This window comes from Lutjanus erythropterus, chromosome 1 (genome assembly GCF_056507025.1).
Source record: "Lutjanus erythropterus isolate fLutEry1 chromosome 1, fLutEry1.hap2, whole genome shotgun sequence".
NCBI lineage: Eukaryota > Metazoa > Chordata > Actinopteri > Lutjaniformes > Lutjanidae > Lutjanus > Lutjanus erythropterus.
In genome coordinates, this window is record NC_139317.1 from 17,518,101 (window position 1) to 17,537,042 (window position 18,942).

At 40.4% G+C, this 18,942-nt stretch overlaps 2 protein-coding genes across 8 annotated transcripts; one reads left to right on the forward strand and one right to left on the reverse strand.

Annotated features, from left to right (window-relative positions):
• Nucleotides 1-897: 897 nt before the first annotated feature.
• Nucleotides 898-8,817, reverse strand: dcun1d2b (DCN1, defective in cullin neddylation 1, domain containing 2b). 6 transcript variants are annotated; one of them, XM_084715290.1, is made up of 7 exons: nucleotides 8,657-8,817; nucleotides 5,367-5,583; nucleotides 5,108-5,276; nucleotides 4,811-4,941; nucleotides 4,542-4,624; nucleotides 4,232-4,328; nucleotides 898-2,317 (listed from the first exon to the last, which is right to left on the reverse strand). In XM_084715290.1, the coding sequence occupies exons 2-7, from the start codon at nucleotides 5,539-5,541 to the stop codon at nucleotides 2,238-2,240; spliced, it is 735 nt and encodes a 244-aa protein (XP_084571416.1). In that variant the 5' UTR covers nucleotides 5,542-5,583; nucleotides 8,657-8,817; the 3' UTR covers nucleotides 898-2,237. The 6 variants fall into 6 exon arrangements, with proteins under 6 accessions (XP_084571416.1, XP_084571393.1, XP_084571401.1 ...); XM_084715267.1 differs by lacking the exon at nucleotides 8,657-8,817 and adding an exon at nucleotides 7,274-7,347; XM_084715275.1 differs by lacking the exon at nucleotides 8,657-8,817 and adding an exon at nucleotides 6,919-7,251.
• Nucleotides 8,818-10,811: 1,994 nt separating this feature from the next.
• Nucleotides 10,812-18,116, forward strand: slc9d1 (solute carrier family 9 member D1). 2 transcript variants are annotated; one of them, XM_084715239.1, is made up of 14 exons: nucleotides 10,812-10,926; nucleotides 12,086-12,396; nucleotides 12,680-12,847; nucleotides 13,974-14,153; nucleotides 14,236-14,436; nucleotides 14,551-14,679; nucleotides 14,773-14,865; nucleotides 15,070-15,256; nucleotides 16,142-16,259; nucleotides 16,349-16,544; nucleotides 16,637-16,787; nucleotides 17,105-17,184; nucleotides 17,287-17,436; nucleotides 17,780-18,116. In XM_084715239.1, the coding sequence occupies exons 2-14, from the start codon at nucleotides 12,142-12,144 to the stop codon at nucleotides 17,891-17,893; spliced, it is 2,022 nt and encodes a 673-aa protein (XP_084571365.1). In that variant the 5' UTR covers nucleotides 10,812-10,926; nucleotides 12,086-12,141; the 3' UTR covers nucleotides 17,894-18,116. The 2 variants fall into 2 exon arrangements, with proteins under 2 accessions (XP_084571365.1, XP_084571357.1); XM_084715231.1 differs by having other exon boundaries at nucleotides 10,812-10,908.
• The last annotated feature ends 826 nt before the right edge of the window (nucleotides 18,117-18,942 follow it).

Below are 18,942 nucleotides of genomic sequence, written 5' to 3' on the forward strand. Positions count from 1 at the left end.
TTATTACTTATTTGTTTGCAACTTTTTTTCTTATCCTTTCCCCGTATTTTATTGTATTTTCTTTTCATGTGTCTTGTTCTGTTTGCTGTTGAGGTTGAGGCAAGGCAGTGGGTGGGTGTTAAAAAGTGAGCTCCTGCCTTAATATTTTATACTGTCGATGCACAGTAAAAATAACTGTTCAAAAAAATAATCTTTTCCCTGCTTTACTTTGCCATCAGACGGCCTTTTTGGACAGGAAACCGCTGTTAAATAAGACAAATACCGCTCTCTCCGAAGGCTCCAGACTCTTTTCTTTTACCTTACAGAACAATAGAGTTGCTGGTCTACCACTACCCTGGTTGGTTAGTTTGTTTTTGTTACTGTGCGATTTCTGGGTTTTTAACATTTAGTTTATATTAACCCAAGTCACACAATAACATAAACTAACAAAATTATGCAGTGGTAGATCATTGTGTTGTGCGACGTAAAATTACTAATTTTGACAATGGAGTCTGGTGGCTTTGGAGAGGGCAATATTTGGCTTATATGAGGGCAATTTCACATCAGAAAATGCTGTCTGATGGCGAAGTAAAGCAAGGGAAATATTCTAAAAAAAGGCATACACTTACACTGACACTGATTTTCCAAGGTGGGCCTTTTTTTAGTTGTTTTGTTGCTGACTCTGTCCAGAATTGTACATTTCTTAATGTCCCTGCTGGTACCCCTCTCTGCTTCAAATTGTTGCCGTGTCAACCAGCATCTACTGTGGGTAATACGCTGACTTTCAATAAGTACTTAATACAACCTCGGTTCAAATCATATGAACTATCCCTGAGAGAAATGCTATACTGCACAGGCGCCACTAGATGGCAGTGCAAGCAATGCTCTTAAAGTTGTCTCAGTATTTGTTCTATGGTACTTAAACATGCCATCATCACCCTGCAGCTGCTAATCCATGAAAAGCAACAGACTAAAACTTAAAACAGTGTAAACAAACAGTTAAAATACTCCTGGCTGGGATGTAGATGTTTATGTTAAAGAATGTGAGTGAACGTACTGTCGTGTAAACTGAGTAGATCTGTAGATGTATACAGTGCTGCTGCCAGATAAATAAAACCTACAACAGAAAAAGTGTTAAATCAGTGCAGATTGTAGAGTTGGCAAGTCATCTATGTCACCTGGATAATATAAAACAGTCAACGTGCCTGTCAGTTTCTCTTTGTGTACAGCAGTTTACACACCGCAAAACTAAAGTCAACCAAACATGTAATGCAGTAGCACTGTAAAAATGAGGATCCTAAATGCTTCATATGTACTAATCAGGATTATAAATGTCATTACCTGTTTTCTCAGATATACATTTTCATTTGTCTAAAACTGAGTCTATTCTTATTCTGTGGCTACAGTATTTTACAACTGTAACAACAGAGATTCTGCTGGTGCTGAGCCCAAAAAGCATGCTGCTCTGTCCAATTCTCACTGTCGTTCAGGTAAGGTGAATCATAATTTCTTAATTTCTAATTATAATAAAACCAAATGATAATACTTAGCATTGTATTGTAAAAGAGGCAATATGTTTAAACCCCCCAAAACACACACTTTCGCTCACACACACGCATACAATGATGAGCAAGCACACTCTCTCTGCTCTCGGTGTGATTGTTAGAGAGCTACACATTCGCAAATCTCAGTGAAAATAATGTAGATTATTTAGTTTCCTCCTCCACATCCTCAACATGTCACTGCTTCACACCAGCTGACACAAACATGCAGATTTTAACGTACTCTTCCATTCGCAATCGACCCTACTGCATCTACAACATAAATCCTCTGCGTGTGCTGAAGCTTCACCGTCACTGTCCCTCCTCATTGTGCCAAGGGTGCAGGTTAGTGAGCCAAGTCCACAGCAGCAGCATCAGTTTGAAGCCACACCCACTGGTGATGAGTTTTAGGGTACCCATCGTTTCCATATTGCAATTACAAAGTCTGTCCTCGCCAGCAGACGACAAAAAAACCATCATCTTTCTCTTCCTTGTTGATTCCCCTCCTGCCATCCTTCTCTGATCTGGTGCTCCAGGTCGTTCCGCAGCCAAGGCATCTTTACGCAGTTGGAAGAACAATCCTAACGACAAGCTGCAGACAGGCTTATTGAGAAGGAGAAGTCTCTTTTTGGCTCATTTGTATAAAAATCCTCATTCAAAAAAAGAAAATTGGGAGAGACACAAACTTCATCCGCTGTATGACACTAGAACAAAACACTATGTCATGTTGCGCTTACTCCCTGTCACGATCGGCCGAGCAAACTCCACAAAGTCATCTATGAGGACGGGCCATGCTCCTGAGGAGAGAGAGAAAAAAAATCAGTTTCACTGGTATCAGTTTATTTTTAACTTTAACTGTCCTTATTGTCTGAAAGTATTTCTTGTTCAAATTTAGGGTTGCAAACTGTCAGTCCTTAATCTGTCATTGGTAACATTAACAATCAATCAGTTGATTTACAGTAATTTAGAAAGCATACTAATTTTTCTTGAGCAAAACAATACCAAATGAGTTTTCTTCCCTCAAAATCAAAGCTGTATGTCCAGAGCAACATGTTGCATATTCTCCGACAGCGTTGCATAGCCGCTGAAATGTATATAAAGTCATAGAGTCCTACACATTATACACATATGATCGAATATCACTTAAATTTTAAGTCATCAATCATATTTTTAAACTTTCATTGATTAATATGCTAAAGATATGCTAAGATACCTCATCAAATTATTCACTTAAAAGCTCTGATCTGCTCCTTGTTATGGTACCCAGTGTATCTACAGATGTTGGTTGATTTTTCTTATTTAAAAATGTTTTGTTTTCTCATCTTCAAACAAATGTCCTTAGTGTTCTCAGTAATGCAATCACTGTTCCTTTATTTATAGATAAATCATTTTTCTTCTTTTGATTGATTATGACTAGTCTAAGGCTGTAACTCCTGTCTTTATTCTTTTTTGTTTTGCTATTTAGTTTGTTCTTTGATTGCTTGCTGGTCATTTGTTTTGTCATTGCTGTGTTCTATATTCTTGCATCTTGCTCTGTCTTGTTTTCCATTTGTAAGTGTTTGTTTGGGATCCCCTTGAAAATGAGATGGTACATCCCAAAAGGGTTTATCCTGAGATATTAAATGTCTGAGAAAAAACACTGAATACATCTCAGTGTAATGACTTGATTCATTGCGGCAAAGATCCAACAAAGTGGTGGTTGGGGCACATTCACAGCTGCCCCCTGCTGGCCTAAAACTAAGCAGACTGGGTTCTAACCTACTGTGTTTCTCCTTTATTCTGCAGAGTGCGCCATACATATTATAATAAAAGCAAAAGGTTGAAAATCTTTTTATAATCCAACAAAAAACACCAGCATCACACAGAGTATACAGAGACTAAGAAGAACTTTGTATGGGCACATATGTAGAAGCACTGTTCTGTTACTGAGAACTGTCAGCTTGGTGCAAATCAATAACTGTGTTTTTAGTTTACTAAGAATATCATGATGCAATTTAAAGTAAATTTGATTAAGTGTCAAATGCTGGACCAATTTATCACATTAACCTACATAGAGATTTGTTAAACCTCCCTCTGACATGGCATTTGCTGTCGGCCGAGTTAATCAGAGTGCCTGACTGAATTATCAGCCTGCAACTATAAGTGACCACTCAGTGTTCATCTTTCATCATGGAATTAACAACTGAAATGTATAAACATGGACTGTGTCATGACTGTGTCAGGGTTTAAATTAGACGTGGACATGCCTGTGCACCAGAACAGCACTCCAACACTTTTTTTTTCTCCAACAGAAACAGAATATTTACAGTTTGCGTTATCCATTATGTTAAGCACTTGAAGATCAAATTATCACTAGAGAGATAAGGCGCCACTGTGATAGAGTACAGCTTTTTCAGTGAGAGCCTTCTTTCTCTTTTGTATCAGAAAAGTGTGATGCAGTTGCAACAGAGAGAGAGTTGACTAATGTATGTAAACTTTCCATCGTAGTAATAGTGAAAATGGCCTGAAATGAGCCACAGCTTAAGTGTCACGTGTATGCATACGTGGCTCTTAGATGCGTTCCAGCACTGAAACAGACAGTACAAGTAGCACTTCATCATATATGGCTATTTAAAACATACGTACAGTAGTTCTTTGATATGGCCGGAAATCTGGTATATAACATAAACTCTGGAATAGCCTTTATCCTGTAGAGGCTTTAATAATCTCACCTTCCTCATCATAGTTTGACATGTCGTCTGCGATCATATTGCCAAAGTCCAGGAGGAGATTCCACGTGTCCTTGGGGATTGAGCGCTTGTGATGCTCCTGAATGCAGCATAGTAACAAGAAAGGAGTGAGAGTCAAAGATTACAATATTAGAAATCCCTGCGCATTGAAAATCAGTTCAACAGTCTATTAGGTGTTTCTTTTTGGTTTGATTGGTTCTCCGTCTGCAGTATGCAAATGAGATGGACAAAATATGCCGCAGATTAAAATGAACAGGCTGAAAACAGGTGTAATGAAAATGTCCTCTCTTACCAGCAGGAAGCGGTTCCAGAGATCCAAAAACTTGAAGCGACCTGTGAGAACTAGATTCCAGTAAGCGACAGCCATCTCCAGGTCTATGACACAAAGCAGAAGAAGACATGCAAATATTTTATATTCACATTTTTTTTAACAAAACAAATCTAGGTGATGTTTAGTTTAAACTGATCTGCACCTTTGAAAATATATTATCTGTATTTTTTTGGTGAAAAGTGACAAGATTCTCTTTTTTGTACATGATCTTATGTTCTAAATCTTCTTACCCAAACCTTTCTGGCCGGGGTTCTTGGCAAAATTGAAGGTAAACTGGTAAAAGTCTTTGAACTTCCCCGTGTCTTTCAGCTCCTGCTCTAGTCTGGGAAGGATCGCCTTGAGTTTCTCAGGACTGTCACAGCTGGAGGAGACATTCACAAAAACACACATGGATCCTGTTCTTATGAGTAGTGGTGAGTTTAACACAAGATTCAATATTTATGCTCATACAAACACATAATAAACATGTCATTGATGTGTGGCATCTCTGATCAGATATTGTATATTGCAGTATTGGTGTTGCTCACCCTAGCTCAGCCATGCCGTCCAGGAACTCTTTCCTGCTGAACTCGCACTGCGTGGCCGCTCTGAACTTCCATGCCACGACAAGTATGCTCATGCTCGCCGGGTCCAGGGTCAGGTCATCACAGAACTGCTGGATCCCATCAATGCCTATTTTGTTCTCATCCTGGGGGTCTGCAGAGACAGCCGAGGGTAAGCAAAACTGTGCCAGCAGGAAAGACGAGCTGGCTGTGCCGATGTAAATATTAGTTTTGAAACACTTGCCTTTGTATCTGTTGTAGAGCTGCTCCAGCTTCTTGCGGTCCACTGAGGTTTTCATGGATTCTTTGTAGTAGAGGTCTGGATTCTGGAAGTAATTGTCTGTGGCGACTTCTAGTTTCCAGTCATTCTGTGTCAGGCAGTACACAGCTGTCCTCTCCCCAGCCTGTGTGAAGGACATGAACTGCCGAACCTTGTCCTTCTGCGATGACTTCAACTTGTGCTGGAAGACAAACAGGCAGGCACGCAGATAAATGCAGAGCTGGAGGAACCTGTTCGGGGGCCCTCGCAGAGAAACCAGCTGTATCTGAATATTCTGAATACTGCCGTTTTTGATAATTTGTTTAAGTCTCCCACCACTCAAAAAAAAGTTTTTCCTCTTGTTTCTACTGTTGGAAGTTTGAGCTTCACTGTGCTGAATGATGTATGTGCAGAGTTTGACATATTCCTCTGCTGAAAGTGGAAAGCCTCTCTGTGTTCATTGAAAATCTGATTTTTAAGCACGGGCCTACGAGCATGATTTGGGACATCACAAATAATTTGGAAGTCAATCCTGGTCCAATTTGCTGCTTATAGAAGTGTGATGTAGAGACTTGAAGCCACCAGCGCACATACACTGAGAATGTAAAGGACAAGACGCTGCAGAAAAGACTTAAGAAATTAACAAAATGTGCAATTTTACAGAATCTGGAATTTCTAATGAGTAACAAATTTATTCCTTACTAAGGATTTTGATGTGGTCATTATGCTTTTTTGCAGAAAAAAAAGCATAATTCATAAAATCAAAGGTTCTTTGATCTTATACTGGCAATTTAAGGAAAACTGTCTGAACACAACCCCATATGCTTTTTGCTTTTTTAAATAATCGGAGCAGTGAGGATTGATAAGAACTCTGCTATTTAGCAATCATGGATTTTAAAACAACACAAAATGAACCACTGCCACAAATCTTTGCATGAATCGCAAAAAAAAAAAATATGGCTATACTGAAGTATATCTGTATTTTCTTACACCAGTACTGCATATGACCAAACAAATCAGTAATTTATCATGTTATCACTAACTGCTCTCTGCAGAGCCTTCAAGACCCTTGACAGTCTGGGGAACTGGGACAAGTGCCCTGTTGATAATCCAGTCTTGGGTAAATCTGATGCAGAGACATGCATGTGGAGTTGATGCTGTTCATCAGCATTAACATTTACACATGCAACACACAGCCTAAACTTTCTGAACATTTGAATAACAGTGCATGGATCTGAATTCTATTAAACGCCCCTGACTGGAAACTAGTTCTCATACTGTATCTAAAAATATTTGACGTGGGTTACACTGGTTTACTTGCATACAATTAAAAAAAAAACTAAGACTCATACCATGCGTTCAACAGCCTTGTATAAGTGCAAAAGACAATCACTTCCAAATGCACCACCACAATGATCCGTTAGTTTGCAAAATGCCTCTTCGGGTTAATTTAATGTACACGGTCATCATCGGGAGGATTGCACGTTTTTGCAGAACTGCGGACCTGACCCACCCGATGATCAAACAGCAAATTCACCATGACAGGCCAGTGTTTTGGCGACCCAGTTTTCCCGGGGAGGGGACGTTTGATCCTGCAGGCTCTCTCCTGACCCGGGGCGGCGGCAGCAGCAGCACAGGCGAGTTACCAAAAAGGGAAAGGTACGTGCCGCGGGTAAGTGCGGGTGTCCGATCTCAAAATACCAACAACTGACCTTCCATTTCCCTCATATTCCCGACACACATCACCCTGACAATGCGACACTTGGCTGAGGACACTCCGATCCCTCGCATCGGTGTGTCCTCTGAACGTCAATGACAGCCGTTAGCGGGTTTGGGACTTGTTTAGCGGAGCTAAAAAATTGCCCCGGTTTCTCGTTTTTAATCTTACCTACCATTTTATCACACGCTGTTTTGGCCCACTTGATATCCAATTACCCCTGGTGCGCATGTGCGACGAGAACGGCCGTTCTCGTTTGTAAAAGGGGAACCCTAGATTTCTGAAATTATCGCGATATTTGAACGCATTCTCTCTTCATTCTACGAACTTAACATGTTTTAAAATGTGACACTACTGTAGTTAAGCACAATTCATGTTTAGAAACAAAAAAGACACTTCTGTAGGGATAAGAAAAGCTCATGATTTGGGTTAAAATGATCACTCTCGCGAGATCATTCGCGGGTCTGAGGTTCTAATCTAAAAACAGTTTACTGCGCTACTGTAGGAGCTCCTGCGTCAAGGGAAATGTAGTTCTGTAGTGCTGTAATCCCACTGGCCCTGTGTTTTTAGCACCTTTAGCTTAGTTTCTGCATTAACAGAAAAAAATACTAATTATTCTCAAAGTACGTCTTGTAAAATATATCTATACGAACATATTATAACTCAGGCCACACTAACTTTACAGCAAACTGCCTGAGTTACTAAATACAGGTTTTGAGCAAAACAATCGACGAAACTCATCAGTGAATTTATTTTAGCTGCGTTGTTGTTGTTTTTAAATAAATTCTACAGCGTTGAGCAACAGGTAAAATAAGTACAAGTAGATTTAACAGCTTAACGGCGGTCACAACTTGACTACACTTGACACAGCTGAAAACTGAGCTGAGAAAACATATTAAAACTACAACTCCCATATCAAAGCTGATAAAGTCGTTTCTGGTAGTGTCTAACAGAGAACCTTTGATTTGCGAAACTCTCGCGAGAATTGTAAGCGTTGTTCCTTCATTGCGCATATCTTATAAATTAGATACGTTTTCCAACGTGACAACGCCGTAGATAAAATCTAGCTAAGTTTCGGGACAAATATGTTTTTTTAGTGTTAGGGACGTGTCATGATTTGAGCAGCTAATAATAATCACCCTCGCGAGATTCTGGGCGTGTCTGGGGTTCCCTTGTAAACACGACCGATGTTTCGGAAGTAATCTAAAAATTCATCAAAGTTACGCCGATGCGATTAGAAATCAGAAAACAATGCTGTAATTGTTCGATTTTACCTGTAGTTTGTGTAAACGTCACTTTATGGCATGTTTTGTTTAGCCGTTTACCGAAAAGTTGCTGGTATTAAAGTACACGACATATATTTAGCTAATATTAGCTAGCAAAGTTGTGTCATGGGAGTATGTGGACTCAGCTGGCTGGAGCTGGTCTGACAGCTCCGAGGAATTTCAGGGCTAACTTAGCTTTACTTACAGCTCCAGAAGAGGAAACAGGTTGAACTTTATACACACTTAAACTGTCCTATTTGCCAAAGAGATTTTAGAAATAGCACTGTGCCTACCTGGACGAAGAAGTAACGTTAGCATCCCCTTGCTAGCAGAAATAATGTTGGCGACCGGTTCGAGGTCGAGGTAAACATGAATTTGGTTCGCCAAGTAAATTGGTGAACGCCTGCCTGCATCGACGCTGGCTTCAGCTATGTGGCAGGGGAGGAGGAGGGGTGTTAGTGGTGGTGGTGGTGTGGTACAACAGCATGATTGTTCCCTTCTTCTTCTTCAGCCTCTCCTGCAGTCGTGGAGTGGATTTGAGAGCCAGGACAGTGCACATATTTCACAGGTAGTTGTAGCATTTCTTTATATATCTGTTTCCCTTAATGTCCTCAGTGTAAATAATGGAGTAATCTGTATTTGGGACATTGAACATATCCATAATTTGACCGCCCCGTAATGTTTCCTGGTGTGTCTGAGACATCATTCATGCCTGGGGTGTGTTTTCAGTTTTGTATGACATTACTCTTGGCTCTTTTTCATTACAGGGGTGACTTAATTTGTTTCCTACTTGCATGTTTGGTACATGTTTGTGTATTTCCAATAGAAACATGTACATGCATCTGTATAGAATAACCTCGTAGTATTTGGTAACAAAATGCGACAACCAGTCAAAACTTTGACTTTTTACACCTCTGCATGTCTTTTTCTTTTCTATAGTTTCTTGTTACTTTTCAGATTAACTTCTAACATACAAACAAATGTAATGATCATTTTATGAAGCACGGTGAAATTAAATAAATTAACCCACCTGAGTGTGTGAATGCAGTAACCCTTTACCATAAACGTGCAAATCTTATAGTTATGCAATGTTTAACTAATGCATGACTGACAAGTCGCTGCATGAATTAATGCAGGCTGTATCATGACGTCCTGTTGCTCACCATGCACAAATGATCAAGTCTCTATGATTTAATTTGGTTCACTCATTTTCAGTTAAGGAATGTTAAAGGGAAAATTCAGCATGTTTCATGTGGATGTTCAGTCAGTGTTGATGTTAAATGTAGTCAGTTGAAGCAATAAATTTCTCAATGCGTGTTATATTTACCAAGGAAGCTGATTTCTCCTGCTCACAAAGCCATAGCAGCAGTGCTATCATGTACCAGGATGCAATGTGTACACACTTACACACGCCCATGTTGCTGTGTTATACCACCTTACCACTTTATTGGCTGAAACAAATTTTTAAGTAGCATGCCCCCTGGCTGTCCTTTCAGAGGCGGAGACTACAAATCTGAAATTGCCTGTCGTTCTTCCTTAAAATGAACTACATCACTGTGACAACACTATGACATCACTGGATGCATCAAGAACAACAGCTATTGTAGCAGGAGAACTCTGCTTTCTCTGTCAGTATAGCATGTCATCCGGAATTTATTGTTTCAGTTGACGTTTACCATCAACACTGATTGGACATCCACATGAAAAGTGCCAAATGTTCCCTTTAACTAATACATAACTTATGATGATTCAAGAAATCATCATCATCATTAAGGTACCTATGAGAACTGATATATCTAAACAATTAAATATTTATATCTTGTTAATAATACGGATATAATAATATTGTGTAAATAAGCCAGCGCCTCTTAAACATACTGAAATTATGCAAGCCCTACTTTTTACTATCTGTTTAGTGTAATTGCATTTTTTGTAAACTTTTGTAGAGTTATGGGTGCAGACTTGTTCTCCTCCTTAGGGCTGCAACTAGCGATTATTTTCATCATCGATTCATCAGTCGATTATTTCCTCAATTAATAGTAGTTTGTTTTAAAATGTCTGAAAATGGTGAAAAATGTCAAACAGTGTTTCCCAAAGCCAAGATGACATCCTCAAATGTCTTGTTTTACTTACAACCCAAAGATATTCACTTTACTGTCACAGAGGAATGAAGAAAGTATTCACACTTAAGAAGCTGAAATCAGAAAGTTTTTACTTTTTCTTAAATAATTACTTAGAAGTAACTGTGAATTATTCCTTAACTGGTGCGCAGTGTGAACTAGTCATAGTGACGTGGTCATTTGTTAGTGGTGAGCAACAGAATTCTGTGATACATCCTGCATTAATTCATGCATTAAATCATGAATCATGTATTAGTTAAGTAATAATTATGTGATTTTTACCTTCATTGTAAAGCGTTACCATGAATGTTATTGTGCTTTTGATTTCTCGCAGCAGTAGCAGAGTGACTGCAGTCCAGTTGTAGCAAGAAGGACAGAGCCATCTGGAAAGTAAACATCGCTCAGCTTGACTCATGCTCACAAAGGTGCGGTCCAGCTTGGGAGTGAGTTGAATGCATTCAGTCATTAGTTTGTCGTTATAGTAATATATTAATGTGTGAGCAAGCACACGATGTCCTGATAGGAGAGGGCAGTAAAGTAGTTTCTTAATTTGACACAGTTTGTATTTTAAGAATAGACAGAAATGCAGCATCACATTAGGTGTAGGCAGATCAGTGAGCGCTACTGGAATTTGCACTGTATATGTGACATGCTCAGTCAAGTCCAGCGCTCTTAACACAGCATGACAAGGTGCCGTTAACTACACAAAGCAGTGAATAGGACAGGCCGCAGGTGTGCACACACAGCTGTTGCTTTCAGCTTTTCAGCCACAGATTAAAGTGTCTCTTGAGATGACTTTAGTAAGAGCCACAGAGTGCACAGTGACACAGAGGAGCCCACATAAAAGGGGATTATCTGTATCAAATTTTAGGACAAATGCTGTCACTGTTTGTGCTTTAAAGGGTGTGACTGTCAATTCTTATTTTCCTGACAAACAAAGAATGTGTTAGTCCATCTCTCAGTACTTCTCCAGTCTGTCTGTGGCTCTCAGCACCAAACCCACATGTTCCTACTGGAGACTTAGACCTTGTGTGCTCCTCAGATGGACCCATTTCCTGAGCTGGGAAGTCATTCTTCCATCTCGGGTGTGTTCATGAGCTTTTAAGTTGTGAAGTGGAAACAACATGGACACTACAAAGGGTCGGGTAGGATTACTGTTATTGTACTTGTTGTAGCATCTGAGTGAAAGGTTGGCTGAGACAAGTGTCCCAGTGGAGATTCATGTTACTGTTCAAGTATAATGAAATAGTTTGAAGCTTTATATTACAAAATGATTTTGTTCTAGACTTGTCGCTGCATCAGTATATTCTTTAAAACCACTAAAATATTGCTTTACCTAACTTATAACTTTTCTAACTAATCCAGGTCACTGTGTACCATCATCTTCATCTTTAACTTACACACATAATGGGGCACCATAGCTCAGCTGGTGGGGTGTGCGCACCATGTGTTGAGGCTAACAGTCCTCTGCAGTAGCTGCCGCTTCAGTTCCCACCTGTGGCACATTTGCTGAGTGTTGATACACAGACAATACTTGTTAGTGAGCTCAGTTCATTGTTGCATCATCATTGCTTTCGTGTTCTTTCTTTTTTCCCTTCCCAGGTCTCTTTCTCTTTATTGATCTCCACCCTCAGGTGAAGACAGAAGCAGAGGTTTGGATGCAGGTTGTATGCTGGCTGCTGTGCCTCGGCACGGCGGGGGCACTCGCTGTGCAGAAGGATCAGGTGGCCCAGCACGCCATAAAGCTTTATCGGACTAAAGGGGCCCCGCATGGCCACAGCTGGGTGGCCAGCAACTGCAAGCGGCTGGTGGGTCTCCTGCGTCAGAAGAATGTGGTCGTCAAGAAGCTGGCGGCTGCTGCTGATGCTGTTGGACGAGACCGGGGCCTTTCAGACCCTGAGAGGCACTTCCAGGTACCAGGCTGAGAATAAATGGAACAGATGGAGCAAAGGCGCTCCATTTGGATCATAAAGTGGTGATTTGTTTGTGGCTGTTAGCTGTATTTTCTTCCCATTTCCACTGTCTTATCTGGATCCGCTTTGCTTATTTATTATGCCCATTTACTGATAAAGAAATCTAAACCGCTTTCATCTACTGTTTCAAAATTAAAAAATGATGTAAAAGAGCTTGAGTAAAAGAGGATTTCAGATATTTTACAGTTTAATGACAGACTACTGTCTCCCTGTCTGTGTTCAGGTTCACACTCTGGAGGTTTTCCAAAAGGAGCTGAATGAGAGTGAACACCTGGTGTTCCAGGCGGTTCACAGCCTGCAGAGGGCGCTGCAGGGAGACTACAGGGATGTGGTGAACATGAAGGAGAGCAGCAGGCAGAGGCTGGAGGCCCTCAGGGAGGCAGCAATAAAGGTGAGCAGTCATCAGCTGTGTTTCATACATTAGAGTGCAGGAGAGAGCTGGACTGATTCACACTGTATTGAGTCCGTCTAAGTGAACTAACACTACTGAGTGTTTCTGATATGAAGCAGAGTGGGGCAGCAACTGCTCATTATTATCATCATTGATTAATCTGCTGATTATTTTCTAGATTATCATCTGTCAGTTGTTTGGTCTAAAAATGTCAGAAAATTGTAAAAAGTCTGAGATGATGTCTTTAAGTTTCATGGCTGTCGGTTCAAAACTCATGAATATTCAGTTTACTATTAAAATAAGGAAAATCAACATATTTGTATGATTTTTTTTGTATGAAAAATGTGCTTTATGATGTGAATATATGAACATACGGCTTTTTTTTTGGTTAGATAATTAATTGTTTTGTCTATAAAATGTAAAATGGCCTCAAATATTCTTCAGATAATGTCTTTTTTTGTCCAAGCAAGAGTCAAACTCAGCAATATTTAATACAATATGAAACACATAAAAGCAGCAGATCTTTACATTTGAGGAGCTTGAACCAGAAAATATTTTCCTTTTTTTGCTTGATTAAATAAATGTAATAACACTAATAAACAGAAATGTGGAATAGAAAACACATCATTACACACGCATCACATCGGTAAATTAGCCACGCATTTATTCCATGTCACAAAAGTTCAATAATGACAACGTTTCGATCCTGCTTGCATCTTGGCAGGTGTGGTTAAACATCCAGACTGCCCAGAATGATCCAAAAACAATTCATAATTCAATTAAGTACTTAGAAAAAGGTACACAGAGAAAAACAGTAACACAAAATCCACACTTGATTGTTGTCCGAATGAATTATCTCGAGTAATTAAAAAATAAATAATTTAAGTTATATTTGTGTGACTTTGGACCATTTCATCATATTATTATATTTTACAATATATAACAAATATGATATTGATTTTAACCATTTTGCCCAAAGGATAATATCATGTATAATTGTCTGCCGCATGTGCCGTGAGTGTATTAAGTTCTCTCAGTGTGTTAACTGACACATACTTCTCTGTCTGTATAACACATGCGAATCCACACTCTGTCTCAATCTGTCTGTTTTGTTGTCATCGCTCAGGAGGAGCAGGAGTATGTGGAGCTGGTGGCTGCTGAGAAGCACCAGCAGGAAGCTGTGAAGAGCGCTTTAGCCCAGAACAAGACCCTGTCCATGCTGGATGAGATCCTGGAGGACGTCAGGAAGGCAGCAGACAGGCTGGAGGAGGAGATCGAGGAGCACGCCTTCGACAACAACAAACAGGTAACACATGCACCATCAAGTGATTAAATTCACCTGCTTATTCAACAAAGCATCAAAGTGTGCCTCACTTGCTGCTGTGTAGATGAAAGGAGTAAATGTCGAGGCGGTGTTGAGAGTGGAAGATGATGAGGAGAATGGAGGGAAGAGGAAGAACAAGTCCCGCCAGAAGGAAGTGGAGGATGACCTGGGACTGAGCATGCTCATTGACTCGCAGAACAACCAGTACGTCCTGACCAAACCACGAGACTCCACCATGCCGAGAGCCGACCATCACTTCATCAAGGTTGGTTTATTTTTCCTGCTCAGGTCTGATCTCGGTGGAAACTCTTTATTCTTTTGCTTTGAATCCTTAATAATGCTTAGAGTTAAACCTTACCAAATGTCGCAACACGTGCAGGACTTGGTGTCGGTGGTGATGTTGTCGCTCCCCTGTGGTTGGATCTGCACTCTGGTCGGTCTTCCTCCCATGTTTGGATACATCATCTGTGGGGTCCTGCTCGGTCCTTCTGGCCTCAACAGCATCAAGGTGTGTGTTTGTATGCTTGCAGAATCAGAACAGTACCTCGTCTTACTTTGCGTGCAGGTTGTTCATGTCAGTGTCTTTGTCTGTGTCTTGCAGTCGATGGTGCAGGTGGAGACTCTGGGGGAGTTGGGTGTGTTCTTCACTCTCTTTGTGGTGGGATTGGAGTTCTCACCTGAACGCCTTCGAAAGGTAAACTGTAGACTTATACAACAATATTCATTTACATCAGAGTTTGTTTTGCAAGCAGTGTGAGACTATAGTAAGTAAAGTGAAGTCACAAGGACTCAAAAAAGGTACTTGTTGATAACTTTTTCTTCTGTTTCATAGCTGCTTTCACCTAGTTAATAACTTATAAAGTGGATTGCTAACTGTGTATAAATAACATGTGTGTAGGTTTGGAAAACATCAGTCCAGGGTTCGTGCTACCTGAGTCTGCTGATGGTGGGGGCCGGTTTGCTGTGGGGACAGCTCCTGCGTATTCGACCCACCCAGACCGTCTTCATCTCCACATGTCTCTCCCTGTCCAGCACTCCACTGGTGTCCCGCTTCCTGGCAGGGGGGAGCAGAGGGGACAAAGAAGGTATGTAAGTATGTCTGTGCTCATAAATGAACATAGATGTGCATCATAGTGTCAAATAAGTTCAGGTTGTGACCAAAACTGTATGTTTGTGTTTCCCCTTCAGTTGTACAGTATAATTTACTCTCAAAGCAGATCTCAACTTTGAGAAAACTGCCTTTATTTTACTTCACTTCAGTTTGTTTCTGACATGGGGCCACTGAACAATGCTTTGTCAAGCACTGTGAAAATAGCAGTTAGTTCAGAACTTGAATTAAAAGCACTGTAGACATTAGAGGGGATGCCAAATGTTGGAGACTGTGTTGGTCTGGACGTGTTTAGTGATAAGGACTTTCTAAACAGAGTTTCACAAACCACTAAAAAGCACACTGACCCATACTGCCATTGACCCCTTACAATTTCCACACTATTTTTAGGAAATGTTGATTTTTAGGCAAGGCGTCCTGATGACTGTGGTTGGTATTTTGATATCCACTTGTAAAAAAAAAAAAAAAAGCACTTGTGGCGTTAGTTACTTACGGAATAATAATAATGAATTACATTTATGTTATAACTTTTTCTCTCTGCCCTCAGAAAAATATGACTCAGTGGGTCAAATATGTTAAGCCCTTAAGGCCAGATTTTGTGGAGGTGAATGACCCTCTAATATTTTACTCTTGCAAGCCTCTTTTTGTTTTATTTCCAATATCCCCATGACATACTTTTCATAGCCCTTCTTTGCGCACAAAATTTCTCCAAAAATGAGCAAAGTTCTTAAATTTTGTGAAAATATGTGGATGCAGACTGCCCTTGTGCTAATGTCTTGTAATACTGCTGTCCTAAAATAAAAAAATATTAGGAAGCCCTGTAGACAACAGTCAATAATGTGCGTGTGTGTCTGTGTGACAGGTGATCTGGACTACAGCAGTGTTCTCCTCGGGATGTTGGTGATGCAAGATGTTCAGCTCGGCCTCTTCATCGCCGTCATGCCGACTCTGATCCAGGCACAGAGCGGAGACCTGGACAGGTCAGTTAGTCAGTCTGTTAGTTTGTCGTCCTCTTCTAACCAGACACACAGGGCTTATTTAAATGTGTTGTTCCCTTTGTGAACCACAGCTTCCTGTTTGGAAGTCTGCGTGTGTTGTACCTCCTGGCTCAGGTCCTGGTCTCTCTGGCTGCTGTGCTGCTGCTGTGTTTGTTACTAAAATCGTTCCTGATTGGCCCGTATTACAAGAAGCTGCATGCTGAGAGCAAAGGCAACAAGGAGATCCTGGTGCTGGGGATGGCAGCTTTTGTCTTCTTCATGCTAACGGTAAAAACTTAGCTTGTAATCATTACTTTTAGAAGAAGACCTCCTTTCTGCAAAGAAGCTGCTGATTTTTCTCTTGCTGACTGATTCTGTAGGTGACAGAGTTTTTGGATGTTTCTATGGAGCTGGGCTGTTTCCTGGCTGGAGCTTTGCTGTCCACGCAGGGTCACATGGTTACTGGGGAGGTCATGGGATGCATCGAGCCCATCAGAGATTTCCTTGCCATCATCTTCTTTGCCTCTATCGGTCAGTTTCATGTTGCACTTTTGTATTAAGGATGGGCGATACCAAACTTTATTAATTCAATACAATATATAACTTTTTGTTACTGTTTTAGCTAAACAGATACTTATCATTTTTAAAAATGGGTATGTAATTTTTCAGAATACTGGTGAATTTTAGGGGGACAAATTTATTACAAAAGCAAATATGAATACAGTTAAATAAAGGGTTTATGCTTTTAAGTGTAAATACTCTAAATAGGCACAAACATGATACTGAGGTATTGAAAATGTTTGGAAGTGATGCAGCCACCCATCTTTTGTGTTTGTGTGACACTGCAGGTCTCCACGTGTTCCCGACTTTCGTGCTGTATGAACTGACCATCCTGCTGGTGCTGACACTCACGCTCGTCATTATGAAGGTACAGCATGTTTCTCTCTTGTGCTTTTTTTCTCCTCTGTGGTTCATCTTTGCTACACTCTCACTTCCACCTTTCTCCACTTCACTCCCGATCTTCTCCCAGTTCGTGATGGCCGTACTGGTGCTGTCGGCCATCTTGCCTCCAGGCTCTCGTCACATTCGATGGATCGTCTCAGCTGGTCTCGCTCAGGTCAGCGAATTCTCCTTCGTCTTGGGCAGCCGTGCACGTCGAGCTGGCATCATCTCCAGAGAGGTCAGTGATGACCGAATTAGTTATTTTACTCTTTAGACAGTTGTGGGATGAGGAAGACTGTGAAGATTTTGGAGCAACATATGCTGCCATCCACAATGTGTGGTGCATTATGAAGCACAAACTATGACAACAGAGACCCTGGACTGCTGAGCACCTGAGGTTGTGTCTGTGTTGCTAGATACCGCTTGTAATTTGGGTGAATTGACCTTTCAAACTGTTCTTTTCCTCGCGTCTTTTACTAAATGTGTCATTACATCCATAAACGACCTTCTGAAGGCTAAAGGCCAAAAATCGTTTTCAATTAGATTTTCTCAGACTGTATTTTTCATGTCTCTCTGTTCAGGTGTACCTGCTGGTCCTCAGTGTCACCACCCTCAGTTTGCTGCTGGCACCAGTTCTGTGGAGAGTCACGACACACAAATGGGTCCCCCGGGCTGAACGCAGAACAGTCACATGACCAGACCGACTTCAGGACCAAAAGTTTCTCGAATGTAACTCTGATTTACAAAGCCGGCACCGGCATCACAAGAAGCAGAAGTTGAGTCTTATCTGGCTCTCATGTTGACGCACACAATAATACGACGCGGCCTGTTGGACCAAATCTTCCTCTTTTTGATATAACAGACTTGGTCCACTGCTTCATCATCATCATCATCATCATCATCGTCATCAGCTACTGTTACCTCAGTTACTGATACCATATAATGTCTAATTTTATGACATATTACATTTAGAAACAGTATAACACTTTAGATAATATCTATCAAACTGCAGCAAACCTGAACCCCTCCACTGTTTCAGCAGAAATTAACAATCCTTGATAGGAAGCACATCTGCGTGACAGTTCAGTGGAGAAGCACAAATACTTGGTATCCTTCCAGTTCTGACGTGTTTAATGCACTTTCTTCGGCATTAATATGAAGAAAAACTCTCCACCATCTGTATGAACAATTTTGTTTTCCATTTGAAATGTTTGTTGTTGGTATTATTATTTGGTTTAATCTTCATCAGTTGTTTCTGCACTTTCAACTCCAAGTGTCTCTTTTCCTTTCAACGATCACGAGGACCAAATCTGTGGTCTTCACTTTAAGTTAAGTTTCTTTTTTCATGTGTGAGTAAAATGTTTGTTTGTTTTTTTTTAATAGGGAAGACTTATTGTATGATTGAAAATTGCCTCCATTTTCCCTATTTGACCACCTCATGTTACCGTTTTTGACTTTTACCTTCAAGTTTTTTGCAAATCCTGCAAATGGCAGATTTGGATTCTTACTGAAGTGCAAACCTCCTATCTGCTGTATTTACTAAATGATACTTGTAGTTTATTCTAATCATTGTACTACTGTGAATTTAGCTGTGATGGCACTATTAGTGTTAGCCTAAACACAATAATAACTCCTTTTACAAAGACTGTAACCGTCTTTCTTTAGGCTCTCCATTCTGGGTAAATTTATGTAACCTCTGCTATAATACATATTATAAAAAAGTAAGAAATGAAGATAAGAAAAT